The following is a 24,539-nucleotide window of genomic DNA, read 5'->3' as shown; positions in this document are numbered from 1 at the left end:
AAAACGGAAGACAATGGAAAAGGCCATGGGGTGATAAGAAGGGAACTAAGTTTCTACAAATGTTACCTTTCCAAAAGAATCACTAAGGAAGGTTGCGAAATAATTTCATCTTGAATAATAGGCAAGCAAAACATGAAAATGCTGTGTATGACTAATAAAGATGAAATCTGTATAGTTAAAATGGAAAAACACTACATAAAGTAATAGCAAAAGAATAGTTCAGTGGATAAGAGCAGAACAGTAGACTCATTCTAGGAATTAGAATACAACCTAGTACAGATGAACTAAATAACTACTGTAAAATGTGTTTTAGATTCTGATATCATGGTGAGCTGGGAACCTGAATAAATCTTCCCATTGAAAACCAGCAGAAAAACAGACATAGCAACCTAGATCACTCCATCTCAGGGCACAAGTCCTTGGGTGAGTTCCAGATGAACTTATTCCTTTTATTTCAATAAGGATGCAACAAGCAAGATAAATACTGACAGTCAGGATGGTGCAGTGAAAAGAACGCACGGGCCGGGCACAGTGGCTCATGCCTGCAATCCCAGCATTTTCAAGGCCAAGGCAGGTGGATCACTTGAGGTCAGAAGTTTGAGACCAGCCTGGCCAACATGGCAAAACCCCATCTCTACTAAAAATATAAAAGTTAGCTGGGTGTGGTGGCCCATGCCTATAATCCCAACTACTCGGGAGGCTGATGCAGGAGAATCACTTGAACCTGGGAGGCAGAGGTTGTAGTTACTCAAGATCAGGCCACTGCACTCCAGCCTGGGCAACAGCGTAAGACTGTCTCAAAAAAAAAAAAAAAAAAAAAAAAAAAAAAAAAAAACCCAAAAATGAAAACAAAAGCCAAAAACAAAAAAGAAAGGAAGAGAGGAAGGGAGGAATGGAGGGGAAGGAAAGAAGGAGGAAAGAAAGAGAGAAAGAGAAAGAAAAGTACTGAGGACTTGTGACTGAGAGTTCTCGATTCAAACTTCTGTTCCACCAACTGGAAATACAATCTCAAGTGATTTAGTGAAACTGTAATTTGCCTGGGAGACCACTCTCCAGGTTATAGTGAGAATTCAGCAGGCAGATAATGTGGGAAAGCTCTGGCATAATGCCTAGCACCCAGAACTTCCTCCATAAATATTAATTGGCTCTCATTAACAGAGACTAAACGGAGCCAAGGGGTTGCCCTCAGTAAGAACAGCTACCATTATTGCTTAGGTATCTGAGGGATTTCATCAAGAAACACTGTAGAATGATAGCAAAACACCATTGGACTAACTGTTCACCATCAACAATGAAGAAAGCAAGTTTTTTTTCCATAATTGTCTAGATTTGAAACGGTGCCCTAAGAAGATGTCAAAGAAAACACCTGAAGTAACGTTCCCATGCAATATTAATAACTGAGAAACCCCAAACCATTTTCATTTCTTTAATTTCCTGGAACATATTTAAACCATGTACACCCCAAAGTGCAGAATAGAATGGCTGATGCTGACACACTGACTTCCCTGTTACATAAGCACTAATGTGTAGTCGGAGCACATGGGGCAGGAGTGGGAACATGGGAGAGTACGCAATGGGAGAGGAAGGGTAGGGGCTGGGCGTGTATTCACATGTGCATACACATGTATGTATACGCAAGGTTGGAAGTCATTTGTTAAATGATGACTCAACAGTTACCGACCAATTTCATTATGAAATCAAAGTACAATGAACTCTGCTAAAAAGTACCAAAATGAACAGATTAGGCAAAAATATATGATAAACGCAACATTTTAAAGTATAAGGACAGCAACAACAATTTTTTAAAAAAGCAATGGTTTTCTTCAAGGTAAGTATGCTGATTAACTTTTAGTTAATTCATATTTTAATTTTAGGGAATGACCAAAGTCAAGGAGCTTCTAGATTCTAAGGCAAGAATCAAGAGGATGAAGGGAACTTCAGGGGAAGGTTAGGATGCTTCCAACCAGACTGAAGATCAGAGGTAAACCCTGCCCACCTTATTTGCAAAATAGAATGAGCTTCCAAAACACAATTACCAAGCAGATATATACCTCAAGAGTAAATGAATTTTCTATTCCTACATGTTTGTGACTACACAGGCCTTTGGCAGAGACAGGAGTAAAATCAGGACCTTTGACATTGCCAAGGCAGTAACATCAATTAAACCTGGCCACACTCTCTAATTCTGGTACTCTAAAAACTTGCCAGTTTTTGTAATTGTAATGAAATCCAGACTCTCTTGCTATTCAAATGTTTCCAAAGATCTTGTGCAGTCTCTGTCTCACACTCCTCCTCCACGAGCTCAGTCAGCAGGGCTAAGCTAGAGGCTCTCATAAGAATCCCATTCTATACATATTTACTGAATGCCTTCCAAATGCTAGGCGTCTTACAAGGCTTTGGGGATGAGCTCACTCAAAGTATTCATCATCATGATCCTAGGTTCCTCAGACTTTTTCATAAACCATAGGGCTCTGGTTTAGCAGAGTCAGTTACTACAGCAATATCCTTCTACCATTAACTCCACTTTCCAAAACCGACTATAATTCAGAGGGCTAAAGTTTGCTAACTACATCCTTACACAGCTAACATACTGCACTCATAAAGATCAAAGAGTTGATTATCTGGCCAAATAGAAATATAATAGTGAATAAATTCACATTACATATAAAATAATGACAAGAGCTAAATCTTCATTCTTTTGAATGAAGATCTGGGCTTCACTGTTCTTAGCAAACTACTAAAATGAAGCTATTTTTATCCTAGAGCTGCAGGGATGCTCACAGGTAGCTCCCTGGATACTCACATGCTGGAACTGACAGAGCACAGAAGCAGCTTAAATCAGAAAACATCCCCCTTTCCTGTGGTTGGAAATATGAAATTATAAGCAGCTCCCAAGCATAACAAAAATTGTAAGAAACAGCCAACATGTTTATGATACACATAATGACAGACAGGTGTGGTGGCTCACGCCCGTAATCCCAGTACTTTGGGAGGCTGAGGTAGGCAGATCCCAAGGTCAAGAGACTGAGACCATCCTGGCTAATATGGTAAAACCCCAACTCTACTAAAAATACACAAATTAGTTGGGCATGGTGGCACACGCCTGTAGTCCCACCTACTAGGGAGGCTGAGGCAGGATAATTGCTTGAACCCTGGGGATGGAGGTTGCAGTGAGCCTAGACTGCACCACTACACTCCAGCCTAGCAAGAGAGTGAGAATCTGTGCCAAGATGGCTGGGAGAAGCTAGCGCCCAAATGCAGCTCCCAGCAAATGAGTCATAGAGGGCTAGAGGACTTGACGATTCCAAATGAGGTGCTGGGTTTGTTTCTGTGGGACTGATAGAGCACTGAAAATAGGCCCAGATGAGGAGCCTCAGGGAGACAGCAGCCTAGGGGGAGAAATCGGGGGGGGGGGGGGGGGAGGGGGGGGGAGGGAGGGGCGGGGAACGTCCCCACCTGAAACGTGCAGGAGGCTCAGAGGATTGGGGGACTTAACTCCCTCGGTGCTCCCACCCAGATCTTGTGCTTACCTCATTCCTCCTGCAACCCATGGTCCACGAAAGCCCTGCCAGGACTGTGCAGCACTGTGGGATGTCCATGCAAACCTGAGCAGTGGCTACCACCAGTCCCGCGACAAGTTGTAGCACTGACCTGACCGGAGTTTGGACTGACCCCAGCAGGATGGACTGTCTCACAGAGGGAGGCAGAGTTGCAAGCAGGGAAGCAGACCATAAGGCCTGGCAGGCCCCACCTCCGCAGAGCTCAGACTGAAGCCCTGGCTAGAGAGCTTGGCAGCGTATACACCAACTTGACCCCGACCGGGAAGATCCAGCTGGGGAAGGAGAGACGCCATCGGGAAGGCGGGGCCCATCTCACCTGCAAACGAACTCCAGGAAGGACCAGCCACCTAACAACGTGACTGAACCCGAGAGAGCCCAGCAACGCCCTCTACAGGCCAAAAAAGATACAGCTCCAACCTCAACAGAAAAAATGTCCACTCAGAGACTCCTGAAATCACCAACTTCAAAGATCAAAGAGCGATAAATCCAGAAGATAGGAAAAATCCAACGCAAAAAGGATGAAACCATCAAAGAACAGAATACCTCCTCTCCTCCCAAGGATCACAACTCCTCCCCATCAAGGGAACAAAAAAAGATAATGAATTTGACAAATGGATAGAAGCAGGCTTCAGAAGGTGGGTAGTAACAAACTTCTCTGATTTAAAAGATCATGTTCTTAACCAATGCAAAGAAACTAAGAACCTTGAAAAAAGGTTAGATGAATGCTAACTAGAATAACCAGCTTAAAGAAGAACATAAACGACTTGATGGAGCTGAAAAACACAGCATGAGAACTTTGCAAGGCATACACAATTTTCAACCGCTGAAATGATCAAGCAGAAGAATGAATATTAGAGAAAGAAGATCAAATCAACGAAATGAGAAGGCAAGATAAAAGAGTGAAAAAAATGAAAAAGCCTCCAAGAACTATGGGATTATGTGAAAAGACCTAATCAACGCTTGATTGGTATACCTGAATGTGACAGGGGAATGAATCCAAGTTGGAAAACACTCTTCAAGATATTACCCAAGAGAACTTTCCCAAACTAACAAGGCAGGCCAATATTCAAATCCAGGAAATACAGAGAACACCATAAAGATATTCCTCTAGAAGAGCAACCCCAACGCACATAGTTGTCAGATTCACCAGGGTTGAAATGAAGGAAAAAATCCTAAGGGCAGCCAGAGAGAAAGGTTGAGTCACCCACAAAAGAAAGACCATCAGACTCACAGCGGATCGCTCAGCAGAAACCCTGAAAGCTAGAAACCCTGAAAGCTAGAAGGGAGTGGGGGCCAATATTCAACATTCTTAAAGAAAATAACTTTCAACCCATGATTTCCTATCCAGCCAAACTAAGCTTCATAAGTGAATGAGAAAGAAAATCCTTTGCAGACAAGCAACTGCTGAGAGATTTCGTCACAAGAGCTGCCTTACAGGAGCTGCTGAAGGAATACTAAACAGGGAAAGGAACAACCAGTACCAGCTACTGCAAAAATGTACCGAATGGCAAAGAACAGCGATGCAATGAAGAACCCACGTCAACTAATGGGCAAAACACCCAGCCAGTAACAAAATGGCAGGATCAAATTCAAACATAATATTAACATTGAATGCAAATGTCCTAAATGCCCCCATCAAAAGACACAGACTGGCAAACTGGATAAAAAGTCAAGACTGATCAGTGTGCTGTATTCAGGAGACCCATCTCACGCACAAAGACTGACAAAGACTCAAGATAAAGGGATGGAAGAAGATTTACCAAGTAAATGGAGAGCAAAACAAAACAAAAACAAGGGTCGCAATCCTAGTCTCTGATAAAATGAACTTTAAGCCAACAAAGATCAAAAGAGACAAAGAAGGGCATTATGTAATGGTAAAAGGATCAATGCAACAAGAAGAGCTGACTATCCTAAATATATATGCACCCAATGCAGGAATACTCAGATACGTAAAGCAAGTTCTTAAAAACCTACAAGGAGACTTAGACTCCTAAGCAATAATAGTGGGAGATTTTAACACTCCACTGACAATACTGGACAGATCAATGAGACAGAAAGTCAACAAGGATATCCAGGACTTCAACGCAGATTTGGACCAAGCAGACAGACTTAACAGACATTTACAGGACACTCCACCCCAAATCTACAGAATATATTCTTCTCAGCACCACATTGCACTTACTCCAAAATTGACCACATAATAGGAAGTAAATCACTCCTTAGCAAATGCAACAGAATGGTAAACCTAACAGTTTCTCAGACCAGATGACAGCACAATCAAATTAGAACTCAGGATTAAGAAAAGCACTCAAAACCACACAATCATATGGCAACTGAACAATTTGCTCCTGAATGATGAATGGATCAACAATGAAATGAAGGCAGAAATAAAAATGTTCTTTGAAACCAACGAGAATGAAGACACAACATACCAGCTCCTATGGGACACATTTAAAGCAGTGTCTAGAGGGAAATACATAGCAATAAGTGCCCACACGAGAAACAAGGAAAGATCTAAAATAGACGCCCTATCATCAAAATTGAAAGAGCTAGAGGAGCAAGATCAAAAAAACTCAAAAGCAAGCAGAAGACAAGAAATAACTAAGATCAGAGCAGAACTGAAGGAGATAGACACACAAAAAACCATTCAAAAAATCAATAAATCCAGGAGCTGGTTTTTTGAAAAGATCAACAAAATAGACCGCTAGCTAAACTAATAAAAAAGAAAAGAGAGAAGAATAGAATAGATGCAATAAAAAAAGATAAAGGGGAGATCACCACCGATTCCTTGGAACAAACTACCATCAGAGATCACTACAAACGACTCTATGCACATAAACCAGTAAATATGGAAGAAACAGATAAATTCCTGAACACTTGCACACTCCCAAGACTAAGCCAAGAAGAAGTTGAAACCCTGAATAGACCAATAACAAGGTCTAAAGTTAAGGCAGCAATTAACAGCCTACTGACCAAAAAAAGTCCAGGTCCAGATGGGTTCACAGCCAAATTCTACCAGACATATAAAGAGGAGCTGGTACCATTCCTGTAGAAACATTCCAAACAATAGAAAAAGAGGGACTCCTCCCTAACTCTGTAAGACCAACATATCCTGATACCAAAAATCTGGCAGAGACAACTAAAAAAGAAAACAACAGGCCAATATCCAAGATTAACATTGATGCAAAAATCTTCAGTAAAATACTGACAAACCAAATCCAACGGCACATCAAAAAGCTTATCCACCACGATCAAGTAGGTTCATCTCGGGGATGCAAGGCTGGGTGAATATATGCAAGTCTATAAATGTAATTTACCACATAAACAGAACCAAAGACAAAAACCACATGATTATCTCAATAGATGCAGAGAAGGCCTTCAATAACATTCAACAGCCCTTTATGCTAAAAACTCTCAACAAACTAGGTATCAATGGAACATATCTCTAAACAACAAAAGCTATTTACGACAAACCGACAGCCAATATTATACTGAATGAGCAAAAATTAGAAGCATTCCCTTTTAAAACTGGCAATAGTCAAAGATACCCTCACTCACCACTCCTATTCAATGTAGTATTAGAACTTCTAGCCAGAGCAATTAGCCAAGAAAAAGACATAAAGGGCATTCAATTGGGAAAAGAAGAAGTCAAATTGTCTGCATTTGCAGACGACATAACTGTACATTTAGAAGACCCCCTCATCTTAGCCCAAAACCTCCATAAGCTGATAAGCAACTTCAGCAAAGACTCAGGATACAAAATCAATGTGCAGAAATCACAAGCATTCCTATACACCAATAACAGACAAACACAGAGCCAAATCATGAGTGAACTCCCATTTACAGTTGCTACAAAGAGAATAAAATAAGTAGGAATGAAACTAACGAAGGAGGTAAAAGATCTCTTCAAGGAGAACTACAAAAAACTGATCAAGGAGATAATAGAGGACACAAACAGATGGAAAAACATTCGAAGCTCAAGGTTAGGAAGAATCAATATTGTGAAAATGGCCATACTGACCAAAGTAATTTATAGATTCAATGCTGTCCCCATAAAGCTACCAGTGACCTTCTTCACAGAACTGGAAAAAAAACACCTTAAACTTCGTATGGAACCAAAAGAGAGCCCACATAGCCAAGACAATCCTAAGCAAAAAAACAAACCTGGAGGCATCATGCTACCTGACTTCAAACTATACTATCAGGCTACAGTAATCGAAACAGAGATACAGAACAATAGAACAGAACAGAGGCCTCGGAACCAATGCCACACATCTATAGCCGTCTGATCTTTGATAATCTTTGTTTAATAAATGGTGTTGGGGAAACCGGCTAGCCATATGCAGGAAGCTGAAACTGGACCCCTTCCTGACACTTTACACTAAAATTAACTCCAGATGGATTAAAGATTTAAACATAAGAACTAACACCATAAAAACCCTAGAAGAAAACCTAGGTAAAACCATTCAGGACATTGGCATAGGCAAGGACTCCATGACTAAAACACCAAAAGCAATGGCAACAAAAGCCAAAATAGACAAATGGAATCTAATTAAACTGAAGAGCTTCTGCACAGCAGAAGAAACAATCATTAGAATAAACCGGCAACCAACAGAATGGGGAAAAAATTTTCACAATCTGCCCATCAGACAAAGGGCTAATATCCAGAACCTACAAAGAACTAAAGCAGATTTATAAGAAAAAAACAAACCCATTCAAAAGTGGGCAAAGGATATGAACAGACACTTTTCAAAAGAAGACATACATGAGGCCAACAAACACATGAAAAAAATGCTCATCATCACTGGTCATTAGAGAAATGCAAATCAAAACTACATTGAGATACTATCTCACACCAGTTAGAATGGCGATCATTAAAAAATCTGGAGACAACAGCTGCTGGAGAGGATGTGGAGAAATAGGAACACTTTTACACTGCTGGTGGGAGTGTAAATTAGTTCAACCATTGTGGAAGACAGTGTGGCGATTCTTCAAGGATCTAAAAACAGAAATTCCACTTGACCCAGCAATCCCATTACTGGGTATATACCCAAAGGATTATAAATGGTTTCTATTACAAAGACACATGCACACATATGTTCACTGTGGTGCTGTTTATGATAGCAAAGACCTGGAACCAACTCTAATGCCCACTGATAAAAGACTGGACAGGGAAAATGGGGCACATATACATCATGGAATGCTATGCAGCCATAAAAAATGGTGAGTTTGTGTCCTTTGGAGAGACAAGGATGAATCTGGAAACCATCATTCTCAGCAAACTGACACAAGAACAGAAAACCAAACACTGCATGTTTTCACTCATAGATGGGTGATGAACAAACAAGAACACTTGGGCACAGGGAAGGGAGCAACACTCACAGGGCTAGGGGTTGGGGTGGAGGGGAGGGAAGGGAAGGAGAGGGACAGTGTAGGGGATGGGGAGGGATAACACTGGGAGAAATGCCTGATGTAGACAACGGGGGTGGGGAGTGGGGTAGAGACAGCAAATCACCATGGCATGTATGTACCTATGCAACAATCCTGCAGGATGCAGGATGTGCACGTGTACCCCAGAGCCCAAATACAATTTTAAAAAATGTAAAGAAGTGAAACCAAAAGTTCAAAAGAACAAAATAAATAAATAAATGTCTGGTGATTCAAGAAAAGGCTAAAATAAAGCCTATGAGTTACATGGACACCAGATCAAAATGAGTTCATGTGGAAAGTTTCCATTTAGTATATGCAAACAAGATACAAATCCAGACTGAGGTCTGCAGTTTGATTAGCCACCATTCTGAACTGAAAGTGCAAAAGCCTAAGTTCTGATCCCTGATCTGCTACTTGATAGCTACGAGACTTCAGGCAAATATTTTAACCTCTTTTGGTCCTAGAGGTGTTGGAATGGATGGTCCCTATTATTACTTTGATCTATCTTCCTTTCCAACTTTAAAATCATAGGATCTCATGAAATGAAAATGCAAAGGTACAACATTACCATGTTATTGTAATCAGATGGGTCATATGTGCTCTGTTTAAAAATTTTGTTGAGTTCCATAAATTCTTCACTCATCTCGTGGACTTGTTCATTTAAAATTGCTCCCTTGGTACCACCGAATTCCAGTCTTTCCAGCTTTTCAAATTCCAATGTGGTAACAAATATATCCTTTGTAAAAAACACAGTACAGTCAAGACCTTTCCACTACACTGAGCAGAAAAGTAATATTTTAAAGTTTCAAAACAAGAGCATTTTCACATGTTCAAAATCAATGAGTCAATGGACACTTACACGACAGAAAATAAATATTGATTATTTAATTAAACAAAGTCATTGCTAATTTTTAAGCTTACTCTCCCATTTTTTTATTTATTAAAAATGAACTCTCGGCTGGGCGCGGTGGCTCAAGCCTGTAATCCCAGCACTTTGGGAGGCCGAGGCGGGTGGATCACGAGGTCAAGAGATCGAGACCATCCTGGTCAGCATGGTGAAACCCCGTCTCTACTAAAAATACAAAAAATTAGCTGGGCATGGTGGTGCGTGCCTGTAATCCTAGCTACTCAGGAGGCTGAGGCAGGAGAATTGCCTGAACCCAGGAGGCGGAGGTTGCGCTGAGCCGAGATCGCGCCATTGCACTCCAGCCCGGGTAACAAGAGCGAAACTCTGTCTCAAAAAAAAAAAAAAAAAAAAAAAAAATGAACTCTCACTGGCCAGGTTCAGTGGCTCACACTTGTAATCCCAGCACTGTGGGAGGCCAAGGCAGGAAGACTGCTTGAGCCCAGGAGTTCGAAACCAACCTGCAACAAGGCAAGACCCTGTCCCTACAAAACATGAAAAAGTTAACTAGGCATGGTGGCATGCACCTGTAGTCCCAGCTACTTGGGAAGCTGATGTGGGAGGATCACTTGAGCCCAGGAAGTCAAAGCTGCAGTGAGCTATGTTCATACCACTGCACTTCAGGCTGCGTGACAGTATGAGACCCTGTCTCTTAAAAAAAAGAAAAAGAAAACAAATAAAACTATCTCTCAGTATAAGCAACCTCTAATTCACCATAGCTAGACATCTAACTCCCCCAATTTTATATCCTCCTAAACAGCAGTCAGATCCCCAGGTAGTATCCAAAACTCCTATTTTCATCACCCCATACTTTGCGGTGAGTCAGCTGCTTTATTGAAAGCGAGCTCAAGAAAGTGTTAATGAAGGGATCTGTAAGCTGCCCTTCATTAGGTATTTCACATTCAGAGACATAAAAGGCATTCAGGCTCATTTAAGTGATTATAAGAATTCTCAAGACATAAAGCTCTAATTTTGAATGGAATAAAACAAATCTTTTATCAATGACAAAGCCCAAAATTCTTAGAGCTTTACAGAGAATGTAAGGCAGTGTCATCAATTTAAACTTAAAAAAAATCTTAGCCAGTAGGCACCATACAAATGTAAGAGTGTGTGTTATGTGCGTTTAATTGTTAAGATATTTGAAAATTGTTATACCGAGCGCATATTTCCATATTTTGTTTTTTTACCAATAGTTTTAATATTTTTTTAGTACAGAATATATTAAATGCTAAAAATTAGTGTGATAATTTAATTATCCAATGGGTTTAAGGGTATGAAATACCAATTTTAAGCATTAAACATATAAAATAAAAAGTGGATTCATTTACCGAGCATTAGTTTACTGCTTCCTGATTTACAGCTCCCTTCCAGAGGATTAGTAAATCCTAAGTCAAGAGTCACTGACATATAAAAAGATTTACTTATGCTCAGTGTAATAACAGAATCAAAAATGAACTTTTAAAAATTCAAATTAAAGCTTTGAAAACCACCCTTGTATCATCGTAGCATTGGCCTGCTCAGCTCTTGATGAGAAACACTGAAAGGGAAACTCCAACTTTGACATACACAGTTCCATGAATCATGTGAAAAGCTACGAGCTTTTTGAATCCACCTTCAACATGAATAAATAAAATAAAAAAATAAATACCTCTATTTTCATTAAACGATCAAGAAACTTGTCAAATCTGCAAAACACCAAATGAGACTGGAAATCCCACAGTCTCGGCTTCTTACTTCCCATAAAATAGCTTGCCAATTTTTTCCTATAGTTGAAAAAGGAGTTTTTGAAAGTCTTTAAGATGTTAACAGCCACCTGAACCTTTTCCAGTGACTCTTCTATTTCTCCCTTCAAAAGGTCCTCAGGTGAAAGGTAAGCTATTGCCTGGGATTTAAAGAAAGCGAACAGTGATCAAAATTGTGTGTAATGGTTTTTCCCTGTAACCATCTCTGTTTCAAAGAATTATTTTTAAATGCCAAGGTGTATTCCATTTACCTTTATCTCTATGTATTCTTCATAGTAAATGTGTATTTTTAGGAAGCTGAAAAATCTATGGCAACAACTCAGTGTTTTACTTGAGTGGCCCCTTGTTTCAGCAGCCCCCTGTTACCTAATTACCTGCATTTAAAGTAATGTCACTAGAACAAGCCATGTTGAATGTTTATTCCTGTGCCTCCTGGCTGACCCTCACATAGATGAGACAATCATGACCAACGAACCTCCTGTTCATACAGCACACTGCCGGGTGAGGCCTCCTGAGACTGGGTATAGGACTTAATGTCCTAGATTAAAACACCCAGTCTGTCTCCTTGCATGGGGAGGCGCAGTGTGGGAGAGAAAAAGCATAACCGGAGGCAGGGGCTGGCTATGACCCTGCTAGAGGCCACAAACTACTTTTGTGAGAGTAGCTAGGTTGTCTCAGAGGATCTATTTCCTTAGCTGAAAAATTAGGGAAATAAATTAGGTGAACCTCACAATCCCTTTTAGCTTGTCAACTCTAAATCCTTTTCTCTTACACTACCCCCTCTGGAACATGCCAACCATACCAGCTCATCTCATACTTAATGGTATCAGCACAAACAATCAAGAAGCCACGGGAATTAGGATGAACTTGTACCACTTCAGAGGTCTTATAAACCAAAATACTGCTAATCAACTTATTTATCAATAAGCTAATGATCAATTAACCAATTTACAACTGATATTGTTAGTTGGAGGCTTGTTTCCCTGCTGCTGCTTCCCTATTATTTTGCATGTGTTTTTGTGCACTGTTATTTTAGCTCAGTCATGACACCTCTACTCCCCACTCCACTACTCAGACTTAAACTTGTCCTCACTTAGGATCTTACAGGTGATAATGACTACAATAGAATACACCAAGCCAGGGAATAGACAGGGTGGTGGCTAGAGTGATAATGACCCACAAGGACCAGGGAGCAGAGTCAGGTTACCAGAGAAGAAAGGCAAGGCATTAAGACCCCATTACCAAAGCCTGTGCTAGCATGCAAGGTGAACACGTGATACCTTTTCTATGTCTGGCCTAAATGATGACATTAATGGTCACTGCTAAAAAAAAAAAAAAAAAAAAAAAAAAAAAAAAAAAAAGAGAGAGAGAGAAAAGAAATATCTTTGCTTTTAAAGTAACAAAGGGTTTCTGACTCTGGCATTCCAGCCATAGGGTGAGGCAGATAACGAAACTGAGTGAAGCAGATCAGAAACAACAGTAAACGGTGAAGCTCGTGGTCACCTAGACAGCACCTGTTTCCCTAAAGGGGCATCTGAAGCTGTAGTTACTGGCTGTGCCAGTGGGGATGGCACAAACACGGTGGCAAGGTCTCTGAGTTTTCAGTGGAGGCTGAAAAGCTGGCATTTAAACGAGATCTAACCAATTTAAGTATTAACGACAATTTTTTAATTATAAATATACAAAACAAAAACACTGCATTGATCTTTGGGCCAAATGAGCTGATAGCATCTTTAGCTTATGACCTCTAATATATAACATAAGAAGGATTCAAATTTTCAAAAAAGCTTGATCAATAAATTCATGAAAGCAAAGAACATGTAGATGACAAGAGGAAATACAATTATAAAAACATAAAATGGGTAATCACACATATCATGCAAGGTACAAATTTAAAAACATGTTACCACTGGAGAGCCAATAAATGACCCCAAATTTTTCTAAAGATGGCAATGCTCAAAGTTGACAGGTCATAATAAAACCTTTTACACATAGATAATAACAATGCAATTGATGTAACCTTTTAGAAAATAATTTGTAACTATAAGTATTTCTCAAAAGCCATGAAAAGATTATACCCTTATAGGAATTTATAGTAAGCCAATTATTCAAGTCAAAAGAGGGGATCTTTGTATAGTTTTCTGCATGTTGTTTATAATCAAGGAGGCTGGAAGCAACTTAAATATACAGCAATAACAAAATCATCTTTCAGGAAGTTACTAAAAATTGTATGTATGATAAAATGTATAAATATATGTAAGTCTGGGAAGAAGGAAAAATAAAAAATGCTAAATAATAGGATGAGATAACTGTAGGACCATTTCCATTGTTCCAACATGATGCAATGAGAATATTTTACAATTATCATTAGCATACCATGTATAAGACCACATTTAGAAATAAAACAACTAATTTTGAAATACGGAACATGGTAGAATGTGTAAAAACTCTATTGACTCTCTGGGTTACAGAATTACTTTCCTTCTCTAGACTTCAGATTTTTAATTAGAAAATGAAGCTACTAATAACACCTATGTCACAGTGTTGCTATGAGGATTTAACTTTTGAATTTTTGTAGAGGGCTTGGGAAAGCTTCTGAACAAAGTAACTACTATATAGTGTTTGTTAAATAACTATATAAAAGTAGTAAAATTGGGGAGTGGGGGTTAATGTTTCAGGGAACCAGCTATGGAAATCGGCTAATTGCTAATTTTTGACTCCTAACATTTTGGGCATATTTACCACAAAGTCTGAAATCTGCCATTTATAGAATCAAATAAATCAGGTCAATGAAACCTTTGGACAGAAACCAGAACTAAGGAACGAGAGAGGCTGCATTCTTTTACCGGGAGCTTGGCAGACTCTGGCTGTTGACACTGAATAGAGGCAAGGGATGAGAAGTTTACAGGCTTACAGTAACCAGGACTTAAAACAACTCACCTATGCCAACAAATGGTGTCCTCTGTGATTTAAACATTAACAAGGATTTGCAATGATAGTTTCAATTACTCTCAAAATGAGAAATAGGTCACTAAAAAGGAGTTTGGGGGAAGTGGTGGTTATAGTTTTTGGCCCTGCAACAGGGATTGTGGTGTTTTACACAGAGACCCAAGCCATTATGGGAACCTGCTTAACAAGAGTTTTAAAAGAAGACCTAAGCCCAGGGAACCTGCTTAACAAAAGAGCAAAGCTGAGTTTGCACAACAGAGAAATAGAAATTGAACAAAACCAGAGGAGATGGTTGTAAAATATAGCAAGGAATCGACCTGATGTTATCACCTACCAACAGCTGCAACTAGCCTGTAAGTCGATAGTTTGGGTAGAAGAACAAAAGGCAACTAACATTTACTAAGCCTTGATTTAATACCAAGCACTACACAGGGCATTTCACTCAGGTTATTTTTTTAATCCTCACAATAGCCATGGACTATGCATTATCCCCAGTGACAGATGTGGAAACTGAGGAGTAATTTAACCTCCTTTAATTGGGTCAATTAGATTTGAATCCAGGTTGCTCTGGGTCCAAAGTCCTTCCCATACATCACTCCATCTTTTCAGAATCAGAGAGAGAGAGAAGAAAAATATTATCACAATCTATACTCCAGAAACTCTAAGCTGCAAGTCTGCAGACCTGTCCTCCGGTCTGGCTTTCCTCCTAACTTCTCTGGGAAATTGAGCAAATAACATCATTTTTCAAGTCTCAGTAAGTCTCAGTTAATTCATTGGAAAAATATCTGAATTGTGTCCCTTCAAACTGATTTATTAAAAGCCTAACTCCCAAAGTGACCGATTCTGGATATAAGCTCTTTAGGAGGTAACTGATTAAATGAGGTTATAAAGATGGGACCTTAATCCAGTAGTACTATGGTCTTATAGGAGGAAGATGGCCAAGCAAGGACACCATGAGAAGGCAGCCAGTCGCCAGCAAGCCAGGAAGAGGGCCCTCACCAGAACCCGAGCACGCTGGCACTCTTATCTCAGCCTTTCAACTTCTAGAACTGTGAGAAAATAAATTTCTGACGTCTAACCTACCCAGTCCGTAGTATTTTGCTTCGGTGGCCTGAGCAGACTAAGACACACCTCCCAATAAGAACCACTGGATTATGTAGCACCCAAGTATTCTTTAGCTCTCATGTTATGTAACACCCTCTGGAATTGTGGACATGCAAGAATCCACATTAACATAAACAGAATGAGGACACAGAGGGAGGTGCTTTGTTTTTGTTTTTTTTTTAAATAACATTTTGCAGGTTAAGGAACAGAGAAACAATTACAGTAAAGATTTTAAAAGATTAACAATGAATCAGAATTCTTTCAATACCATTCCACTACTATTTTTTTAGGACTTTCTTTTTGCCAGATGCTCTTAACTTACCACACTTTCCAAAAGTCTTTTATCAGCCAGTGTGTCTGTGAAAACTGAAGGAAAGGCTTCTAAGAAAGTATTATATATGCCTGTCTTTTACTGGAAGCTGGCTTAAAGCTTTTTGAAGAAAGGTACAGATAGTAAACAAAACCCAGCAACAACTAGTCCTTTGATTGTATCGGACTTATTTTCAAGCTTCCTGCCATTTAGGATTAAAAATGTACCAGCCTTTGTTACCATACATGTCCTTTCTGAAAAAAGCGAAAGAAAAATGGTGTCCTTAACGTGTACTGGATTATTCTTCACTAGTCTAGTAAAACCTACCTCACAGCATCGATTCTTATTGTTCCTGTTTTTTGATGCTTCATACCTGGTTAATGAAGAGATTACAAAACTCTTGCAATAAAACTATAACCCGAGTAGGGGTATTATAAAACTTGGAATGACTCCAGATCAGACAGATGGTATGAAATAATGGAGCAATTAATACGCGGGTCTGTGGGAATTCCGTCTCCTGGAGACACTGGATGTGTCTCCTCAGAGGTCTCAGGTAAAGTTCCACATCTCGGGCTTCGAGGAGGGCTGAAAGCAAAGAACCATCATTAATGTGATTTCCATCTTTGCTTTTTCTAAATTCACTTTACATGTAAGAGAGAGCCACAGAAAACAACACAGCCACACTTAAATGTTGTCATAGTTCCTTTTTTTTTTTTTTTTGAGACGGAGTTTCGCTCTTGTTACCCAGGCTGGAGTGCAATGGCGCGATCTCGGCTCACCGCAACCTCCGCCTCCTGGGTTCAGGCAATTCTCCTGCCTCAGCCTCCTGAGTAGCTGGGATTACAGGTACACGCCACCATGCCCAGCTAATTTTTGTATTTTTAGTAGAGACGGGGTTTCACCATGTTGACCAGGATGGTCTCGATCTCTCGACCTCGCGATTCACCCGCCTCGGCCTCCCAAAGTGCAGGGATTACAGGCTTGAGCCACCGCGCCCGGCCCATAGTTCCCTTTATATTACTTATCCTACAATCTACACATGAGCAATTTGGAAGACTTTAGACACTGTCCATCTGTAACTCGGTCATTTGGGAGAGCAATGATCTAGCTACCCACACAGCATAAATAAATCATGGGGAAACCCAAGGGGAAAATATCCCTGGAGTCTAAAGAAATTTCCTCAACCCCATGGAAACTGTGAGAATAAAACCTCTCTGCAATGTTGTCACTTTATGGTTTGGATTACAAACTTCATCACTGGAATGTTAATTCCTTCTAGGAACTTGGTATGAGCACAATAAATTGTTTACTGTCCCATTCCAGTTTCCTATAAGAGTAGCTCATGCAATGATTGAGGAAAAAATACATCATTCATAAAGTTTTATCTTAAAAGTGTTAAGTATGGTGATCAAAGTATTTTGAAACTCCGCAGAGGTGAGGTTGTACAACATCATGAATGTACTAACACTTGAATGAATTATACACTTTAAAATTAATTTTGTTGTGTAAATTTTATTTTAATAAAACAAATGTTAAGCATGGTAAAGAAATACTTTTTGAAAATGCTAGAGAGAGGCTGGTGCAGTGGTTCATGCCTATAATCCCAGCACTTTGGGAGGATTAGTTGAGTCCAGGAGTTTGAAACCACCCTGGGCAAGATAGCAAGACCCCATCTCTACAAAACACTTAAAAATTAGCTGGACATGGGGGCAAGCACCTGTGGTCCCAGTTCCTCAGGAGACTGAGGTGGAAGGATCCCGTGAGCCTGGGAGGTCGAGACTGCAGTGAGCCATGATCAAATCACTGCACTCCAGCCTGGGCAACACAGCAAGACTGTCTCCAAAAAACAAAGGAAAAAACACAAAGAAAAGGCTATAGATATGAAAAAATATTTACTTAACTCTCATTAATGACTGCTTAATTGAATCCAAAATTTCATCTTGTTTAGCACTGGTCCTTTTAATATACCTTAAATGGATCTCCATGAGACTCCGTTCTGTTCCCAAGACTACAAATACCCTTGACTGATTAAGAACAGATTTTATTATCAAAGTAGGCAACAAAGTCAAGCAAATTCTAGCTCTTGGTGTTAACCCAAAAGACTTGAGTCAAAAACAAAAAGAAAAAAAATCCTGCTGAATTCTGTCACCAGGAGTCAGGGATGCACCCAGTCACTTGATGTGTAATGAATTAATCTGTCTATGTAACAATAAAGTCCTGAAAAGAAAGAGAATGTTCAGGAATTATTTTCTTTCCAGACGTACTCATATTTTGAAATTGGTATTTTTGTCAATGTTTATGTCAAAATAAATGTGTTTAGTAGGTAAGTGCCCTTAAATATTAAATATCCCTAAAATGTGATCAGCATGTCTGGTGACTTCACAATGCCTGAAGTATGTGTTTAAGAAGAGCTTTCTTCCTCCAATTTGACCATGGGATTGGGCCACTGCTTCTACTGAGAACCGGTTTTTTCCTGAATCTCCAGGCCACACACACATAAGGCTCAGAGGATCCCTGGGATTCATTCCCATAGAAGTTGTATCCAGAGAAAATTTTAATCCTATGCTAACACAGAAAAAAAGAAATGTCCACAACTTCTATTTATTGAAGCATACTATGTGCCCAGTACCTTGTATAATGTATATGCTGTCCCTAACTCAGTGGTTCTCAACCAGGAGAGATCTTGTCCCCAGGGGACATTTGGCCATGTCTGGAGACATTTATGATCATTACAACAAAGATGGGGCCAGCAGTAAAGGCCAGAGATACTGCTGAACATCCTACAGCATGTAACATGGCCCCCCACAACAAAAAATTATCTAACCCAAACTGCTGATTGTGACAAAATTGAGAAATACTAAATCCACATAGCAATTCTTCAAGGAAGGTGTTAACAGGCCAATTTGGCCATTGAAAAACCAGAGGCTTAGCAAGTTTAAAATGCTCAGTAAGCAGAGCTGGGACAGGAATTCAGATCTTACAGATCGCCTACTGCTTCTATTCCTCCTTGTGCCCTCTTTTTAAACAGAATCCATGCAGAAAACCCTAGAGATGTATTAAAACATTTTTGAGGTAAATTTTAAGTATTTCCTAACTTTCCAAATGTCGCATCGGAAAAAAATAAAAAGAATCTTTTTAATGTTAAAAACAAAAAAAGTTACTTGTTTATATTATCTCTAATTGTATTACAATATTTAAAAGCTCAGTATCATGTATATCCAGAAGTAAATGCTTATACATACACAAAGGAACATAACAGAAATCAAGAAACTGAGCAGGGCTGTCATCTCTGGGTGGTACTGAAGCTAGATACTAAGAGAACAAGGATGGTGAGAAGACTTTCAACTGGGGATCACTTTATGATTCCTGGTTGTAACAACGTGCATGCATTGTCTGTTCAAAATTCAACAAACAAACCCTCTACTCCATACATTTAATCTTCACCAAAACTTCAACAATGGCTTTGAGTGTTTGCAAGCTAAATAACTGGTAGATACCAAGCACACTCAGAGAGCTGAACTGGTGAATAACTAGACTTATCCTAGCCCAATCTGTTGACTGGAAAACCTCTATTCAGAGTTGTTGGTTTTTTTGTTTTTTTATTTTTTGTTTTTCTCTCTGCTAAATACTGAAGGCCTCACTCCTCCACAAACATTCTAATTAAAACTTCAATCTGGAGCCACTTTGGCAGGTATCTACTATATACCAGATAAACTAAAAGCAGTTTAGTATGGGCGGAGAATAAAGCCCAAAGGGTGAGATGAATTTATCATTAGAAGAGCCAAAAGCAATCACTCCACAAACATGGCGGAATGGTAAATGTCAAGGCCAAGCAAGCAGGGGCTGGATCATGAGCAGATGGTGATACTGATGCCAGGTTGAGTAACAAGAGTCTTACCATTTTCCACAGCCAGAAAAACGTTCTTCAGAGTAGGAAAATAGCTGCTTTGTTTAGTTGTCAGGATCTTAACCATTTTGAGCACAATAGGTGCCTGAAGCTAAGTTAAAGGGGGGGGGGAATAACTTTAATAAATATAAACTTGATTACTAAATACATGCATTCTGTAATAGAATACTGAAATTCTATTTCACTCACAAGCGATACAGTATTTAACACTCTAAAGGTATATCCAGTTTCAACTTGAAAACTACTTTTAAAAATACGTTTTTCTCTTAGGCTTGTATTTTATTTTGCATTTTAGTTTTAAAAATTTTTAAAGTCAATTTATGTATTATCAGATGTGACAGCTGAGTGTCAACTTGATTGGATTGAAGGATGCAAAATATTATTCCTGGATGTGTCTGTGAGGTGTTACCAAAGGAGATTAACATTGAGTCAATGGGCTGGGCGAGGCAGACCCACCCTCAGTCTGGATGGGCACCATCTAATCAGCTGCCAGTGAGGCTAGAATAAAATGGGCGAGAGAAGATGGAGGAGCAGACGTGCTGAGTCTTCTGGCCTACATCTTTCTCCCGTGCTGGATGCTTCCTGCCCTTGAACATCAGACTTCAGCTTTTGGACTCTTGGACTACACCAGTGGTTTGCCAGGGACTCTTTGGCCTTTGGTCACAGCCTGAAGGCTGTACTGTCAGCTTCCCTACTTTCGAGGTTTGGGAACTAATCCACAACTGGCTTCCTTACTCCTCAATTTACAGATGACCTATTGTGGGATTTTACCTTGTGATCATGTGAGTCAATTCTCCTTAATAAACTCCCTTTATACATACACATAACCTATTAGTTCTGTTCATCTAGAGAACCTAGTACATTATATATGTAAAATATTAATTTTTCCATATAAAACTTCTGTTTCAGAAAATCTTCAAAAGACACGTAAATGGACATCTTCACTTTTAGAACCTTAAGTAAGTAATTTGTATGGCAAGCACCCAGCAGAGGAACCAAAGTTAGTTCTTCCAAAGCTGTGTCTCTCTACCAAGCAAGACTTCAATTCTTCCCAAATCAATTAAATTGACTAACTAAATTTTCCAGTCTTCAACATTTCCCTGGCAAAGCACTCCTCTTCCAGGGTAGCCCAGTGTTTCCAACCATCTCCAATGCCGTCAAAATATTCTGGTAAAGACAAAGCTACTTTAAATTAATGTCAAAAGTGCATGCCATAAATACAGAACTCTGGAATAAGAAAAGAAGGCAGACCAGTAAATCATGCAAAGACAGTGTGTTAAATCTTTAAAACTATTGGTCACTGCTGCTCAGGAGACTTTGCTAATTTAATTTACAATTTCTAGGGCTATTTACTTACTTGATCATAAATGCATGACAGATTTTCTCTCCTCATCATCCAGAAATCTAGCTCTTCTTGAGGAGTTAAGTGAAGACCATTCAACAAAGGCTGCACTGAATCTTTTTCTACAACTTCCTGGATTTGATGAGACCATTTAATAACCACAGATTCAATTGCATGAAGTATTATCCTTTCATTTGGCTGTGGCCTACAAACATTAAAATGATGAAATAATTCAAAGATGAACCATTTTATCCAAACAAAATAGTTATTTAGTTTTCTAAAAATAAATTCTTCAAAATCCATTATTTTTATGGTCCTGATCTGAGTTGTGAGGTTATGTTATTCTGTCATTGACATGTCTCTAACCTTAAATGTTGTTAAAGAATTATCATATCCTCAAAAACCATTTTACTAAAGGTACATTGTTATTGACATCACACCAATTACTACAGTTTGCTTTTTGTACAATTTGCTTTTTAAAAGCATACTTTGAAAGTAGAAAATACACGTTTCTGTACTTATTTAAAAATACGATGTAGTTGTAATTCTCTATTTGCTAATGGGTTTGCTAGAGGTGTGATACTAAATGAGTAGGCTGACTTTCCATTTTATTTTGTTATTTCATCTGCAGAGACAAGATCTCACTATGTTGCCCAGGCTAGTCTTGAACTCCTGGGCTCAAGCAATCCTCCCACTTCGGCCTCAAAAGTGCTGGGATAACAGGGATGAGCCACCATGCTGGCCTGGCTCTCCATTTTAATATCCTGTATATACTGTATTGCTACGTACTTGTTCGCTGAGTAATTCTGATCCAGGTTCATCTTGCCTGCAACAGTGGGAATTGGTAGAAGAGTTCTTCTAGACATTTTGCCCCTAAAAATATACATCTTATTTTTCATGATTTCTATGTGATATTCCATATCTTGTGAAGTAAAACAGGACCAGGACTTATGGTTGTTCTTATTAGAAAGAATCGGCACTAAAATCTAGAGAAAGAGAAACACAGTTAAAAGCAGTTAAATTAATTTACAGACAATGCATTCCTTCAAAGATTTTCTTGTCATAGAAAATTGGCAACAAAACCACCCAATTTCATAAATATCATCCAATGATACCAAATATACAAAGAGAGGACAAAGTCAGTGACCCATTTAGACTTAATCAAGTAGACATAAATTCCGTCAAAGTGGAATTAGCATATTGGTTGTTCATTCATTTATCCATTTATCAAACATTTGTGGAGGTTCCCAATAACTCAAACACTGCATGAAATGAGCAGTCACGTCAATCAAGTCAACTGCCCTTATAATGCAAACTGAGCATGCTGGCAGGCACATTAACAAAAACAATCTTTCTGAATCATATGGAAGCTAGAAGTAAATTAATCTTCTCAAGCCCTGTATGACATTCTAGTGGATTAAAGTTTGGATAGTCAGAAGGATGTCTATTCAGCCACATGGACTGGAGGGACCATATTCAGAAATCCTCCTACCATTAAATGGGAAACGTCAATGAAACTATGTGAAAACTCGGAAAAAGTATTTTTTGTAATCCCAGAGCCTGGCATATATTACATGATTAACAAGAGAAAGCCGCATTAATGAAGCTGGTCTCTTGCCTTCCCTTCGAGTATCCATTTTAAACATTTTTTCATTTTTCTGATATATACAATCTGTCCAGTTTACAAACATTTTACTATAAAACTTGAATTAGCCAAATGCTCAGAAAGTGTTTATTCTACCCTTGCAGAGTTTAGTTTAATGATACAATCTTCTAGTTAACTAAAAACAAGCTGAAAATTCACTTTCATTTTTGAATGGTGTTGAAACCAATGTCTCCAAACGTTTTCCTACTTAGCACGCATTACACGTCAAGCTGGTAACAGATTAGTACAAAACAGTCCCTGCCTTCAGTGAGCTCGGTAGTTAGGTCCTGGAATTATGACCCTCAAGGTAAGAACTGCCATGATTAGAGTTATGTCCAGGATGCATATGAAAACATGGGAGAAATACCTGCCTCTGGGAGAGAACGGTATTGAGAAAGACTTGCTAGAAAAGCTGTTACTTGGTTTGAATCTTTAAGATGAAAGAATAGGGCAAGGCAGGTGTTACAGTGTGAGTATGTACCCTCCAAAAATTCACATAAATCCTAACCCCCAAAATGATGGTATTAGGAGGTGGAGTGTTTGGAAGGTGATTAGTCATCAGGGCCGAGTCCACATGAATAGGATTAGTGTCCTTATAAATAAGCCCAATGGAGCTTGTTTGCCCCTTCTACCATGAGAAGACATAGCAAGAAGGGGCGGTCTGCAAACCATGCAATTCAGCCCTCAGGTACCTGAATTTACTACTACCTTGATCTTGGACTTTCAGCTCCATAACTATGAGAAATGAATGTCCAGTGTTAATACGCCACCAAGTCTGTGGTATTTCGTTGTAGCAACCTGAACAGAGTAAGGACAGCAAGCATTCCAGAAATCAGAACACTGATAATATCATGGGGGTTCAAGGAGTATGGTGCTTGTAGGAAACCGCCAGTTTGACCATCTGGAAATAGAGCCAACATCTCTAATAGAAATAGCAACACTCAGGCTGTGAGGAAAGCAGAGGTAGTATGTCAAGAACTTTACAAACAGGCTGAAGAGTTTAGGTTTACCCAAATTAACATAGGAATAGAAAAACCAAATACTGTATGATCTCAGTTTTTCTTTTTCTTTTTCTTTTTTTTTTTTTTTTTTTTTTTTGAGAAAGAGTCTTGCCCTGTCATTGACACGGAAACGCAGTGGCAAGATCTCGGGTCACTGCCACCTCCACATCTCCCGGGTTCAAGTGATTCTCCTGCCTCAGCCTTGCAAGTAGCTAGGATTATAAGCATGTGCCATCATGCCCAGTAATTTTTGTATTTTAGTAGAGATGAGATTTTGCAATGTTGGCCAGGCTTGCCTTGAACTCCTGGCCTCATTATCCTGCCAACATTGACCTCCCAAAGTGGTAGGACTATAGGTGTGAGTAATTGCACCCAGCCATACATGTTCTCTCTTATATTAATAACTGGGAGCTAAACACTGAGTACACATGGATACAAAGAGAAGAATCACATAGACACTGTGGCCTTCTTTAGGGTGGTGGGTGGGAGGGCGGTGAGGACTGAAGAACCCACCTATTGGATACTGTGCCGATTACCTGGTTAACAAATTATCTGTACACCAAACTCCCATGACACACAATTTACCCATGTAACACACCTGCACATGTACCCCTTGAATCTAAAATAAAAATTGGAAAGGAAAAA

At 39.4% G+C, this 24,539-nt stretch overlaps 1 protein-coding gene across 1 annotated transcript in view; it reads right to left on the bottom strand.

Moving 5' to 3' along the window:
- The window catches only part of DNAH11 (dynein axonemal heavy chain 11), a 396,587-nt gene that overhangs the window by 352,988 nt on the left and 19,060 nt on the right, over positions 1-24,539 (bottom strand). The window contains exons 3-8 of the mRNA XM_074379604.1: positions 22,038-22,234; positions 21,264-21,453; positions 19,898-19,997; positions 16,373-16,584; positions 11,543-11,776; positions 9,559-9,726 (exon numbers count right to left, since the gene is read on the bottom strand). Of these exons, the coding sequence (XP_074235705.1) occupies positions 9,559-9,726; positions 11,543-11,776; positions 16,373-16,584; positions 19,898-19,997; positions 21,264-21,453; positions 22,038-22,234 (1,101 nt within the window). The remainder of the gene's footprint in view (positions 1-9,558; positions 9,727-11,542; positions 11,777-16,372; positions 16,585-19,897; positions 19,998-21,263; positions 21,454-22,037; positions 22,235-24,539) is intronic.

The sequence above is a fragment of the Saimiri boliviensis genome, chromosome 10, assembly GCF_048565385.1.
Source record: "Saimiri boliviensis isolate mSaiBol1 chromosome 10, mSaiBol1.pri, whole genome shotgun sequence".
Lineage (NCBI taxonomy): Eukaryota > Metazoa > Chordata > Mammalia > Primates > Cebidae > Saimiri > Saimiri boliviensis.
The sequence above is the reverse complement of the archived record's forward strand: the minus strand, read 5'-3'. Positions and strand labels throughout refer to the sequence as shown.